Source organism: Pteropus vampyrus, unplaced genomic scaffold (genome assembly GCF_000151845.1).
Source record: "Pteropus vampyrus isolate Shadow unplaced genomic scaffold, Pvam_2.0 Scaffold329, whole genome shotgun sequence".
Classification (NCBI taxonomy): Eukaryota; Metazoa; Chordata; class Mammalia; order Chiroptera; family Pteropodidae; genus Pteropus; species Pteropus vampyrus.
The window spans coordinates 454,881-457,167 of record NW_011889110.1 but is presented as its reverse complement, the minus strand read 5'-3'; the positions used below and the strand labels follow the sequence as shown (position 1 = coordinate 457,167).

Genomic DNA, 2,287 nt, shown 5'->3' with positions numbered 1-2,287 from the left:
GTGTAATAGAGAAGAATCACAGAAGGCCATCTGGAGCCATTAAAATTGTTAGTTTTGATTTTCGATAATCAGAGTATCCAAATTGCTCAAATGAGGTTGGTTTTATATTATCCCAAATCCCAGATACCTTCTAAGTGGACTCTAAAGCAGTGTCTCCTCCTTGGAGCAAGGGAACAGGCAGGGAAGTGGCCGGTTTCCTAATAATGACTAAGACTTAACGGTAAGGTTTATCTCAATACATTGCTGCGATTTTATGGCCTTAAAACTTAATGAAAATGTTAATTATAGCAGCAGAATTTCGACCTTCCCGGGAAATGTAGGCATTTTATTTATATCCTAGAAGGACACAGAGTCTTTAAGTGATTAAACGCCAGATATCCTTGTAGACTTCTCTCAGAGTATATTCACATCTCGGCCTACGTGAATGGCTTTTAATTTTTTTTTTTTTTTTTTTTTTAGAGAGACGGAGTTGATTAGCCTATTTTAATACCAAGTGCATCTACTTGCAAACAGGCTATACAAAAATAAGTGCAAATTAGCACCAATTAGGGTACTATCAACTGGGCCTCTGAGTGCCAAATGAGTGAAATGGAAGGGAAGGAAGGGGTGGAAGATTTTTGAAACGGGCTTTTAGGGGGGCACTGGTTTTCTGTCCTTGATTCCGTCCTGCTGACCGGGGTGGAGTCGGGGGGTGCTGGTAAGGAGCAGGACCTCAGGCTGAGCTTGGATCACCCCCAGATTCAATGACCCTGCTGGGCTCCGTGGAGCGGTCAGAGCTGCAGGCCCTCCTGCAGCGCCACCTGTGTCCTGAGCGGAGGTTGCGGGAAGCCCAGGACCTGGCCAGGAAGCTGTCTGAGCTGCCCTATGATGGGAAGGCACGGCAGGCTCGGGAGGGGCGCCCCGGCTTCTCACCCCAGGGCCGGCCGGAGTCCTTTGCCTTTGTGGATGAAGATGAAGATGAAGACCTCTCTGGGAAGCCCGAGGTGACCGAGCTGGACAGGGCTGGGGGAGCAGGAACGATTGGGGCAAAGGGAAAGTAAGAAGAGGGAGTGGAGATGCTGGTCATTGGGAAATTCAAAGAGACCAGTGGCCATGGGTCCAGAGGACTGAAGGAGATTAGGCTGCACATAAAGGTACTGACGGGAATCCAAAGGGGTATAGGAATTCTGAACTGGGGAAGAGAATAGAATTAGATTTCCCAGGACATCAGCTGGTAAAGGCAGGAAAGCACTAGGCAGCCCCTTCCCCGGAACTGAGAATTTTCACTATTCCTTTCAGCTGCCTCCTCTTCCTCTTCCTCACCCCCTTTCCACTGCTTCACTGCCCCCTGAAGAGCCCAACGGGCCCCTGCCCAGCCACAAACAGCAACCAGAAGCACCAGAACCTGCAGGTGAAGATTCTCCCATCATGCACCTTTACTCCGCCTGAGGGCCACTTCCGTGAGGAGGGGAGAAGCTAGGGTGGCGGGAGGGGGTTCCTAGTCATTGAGTCTCCATGTTATTGCCCCAAGAAGTGGGGGTAAGGGCTGACTTGGGAGGGTAGAAGAGAGGGCATCTAGGCAGTGAGGTACCTGGGAAGTATAAACCTTTTGTGGCAAAGGGTCAGGGGACCAGGTGGGAGCCCCTGACCATTTCCTCCCAGGATGGAAAATTGTTTCCATTTCCATCTGCTCCCCACTCATCTCAGGTCAAAGACCCTCCATCTTTCGGTCCCTGCTGCGCTGCTTGTTGGGCAAAACTCGTCCCACAAAGAAGAAAACGAGCCAGGTGAGCGGTGTGGCGGGAAGGCGACAGGGAACGGGAGCTTGTCTTCGAGGAGCGGGCTACTCGTGGTCCTTAGACCAGGAAGGAAGGGTCCCCCCAAGGAGAAGTTTTCATCATATGGAAGGGGTGATAGGTTGGAAAGCAGGCATTCGTGGCCCCGGCCAGGGAGACGTGGCTCTGGTTCCATCGGGAGAGAGCTTGGACCTCGGTCTTTCTTCTCTAGGATTCAACGGAGCTGGTGGATAACATGTCGCCCGAAGAGGTGAGTAAGGGAAACAACAACCTGGGGTGGGTTGTCCTGTCAGATGAAGGTAGCGCTCATCCTTTTTCTGCCTTCTTCGTCGCATCGTTGTGAGTATAGGATGCGAATCTCGGCGGGAAGCGTTTTGAGAGATGGGAAAGGAGGTACCATTATGGGGAGAGGGGTGGGAGCACCGCTGAGAGGTGGGGGGGTCTGGCGAGGTTCTCAGAAGGACTGTCGTCATTTCAGAAGAGGAAAGTGTGAGTCTCCACGCGTAGATGGT

At 51.6% G+C, this 2,287-nt stretch overlaps 1 protein-coding gene across 1 annotated transcript in view; it reads left to right on the top strand.

Moving 5' to 3' along the window:
• Positions 1 to 2,287, top strand: part of CLCN1 (chloride voltage-gated channel 1) — a 27,582-nt gene that overhangs the window by 20,847 nt on the left and 4,448 nt on the right. The window contains exons 17-20 of the mRNA XM_011378065.1: positions 739 to 983; positions 1,279 to 1,390; positions 1,687 to 1,766; positions 1,987 to 2,025. Coding sequence (XP_011376367.1) covers positions 739 to 983; positions 1,279 to 1,390; positions 1,687 to 1,766; positions 1,987 to 2,025 — 476 coding nt within the window. The remainder of the gene's footprint in view (positions 1 to 738; positions 984 to 1,278; positions 1,391 to 1,686; positions 1,767 to 1,986; positions 2,026 to 2,287) is intronic.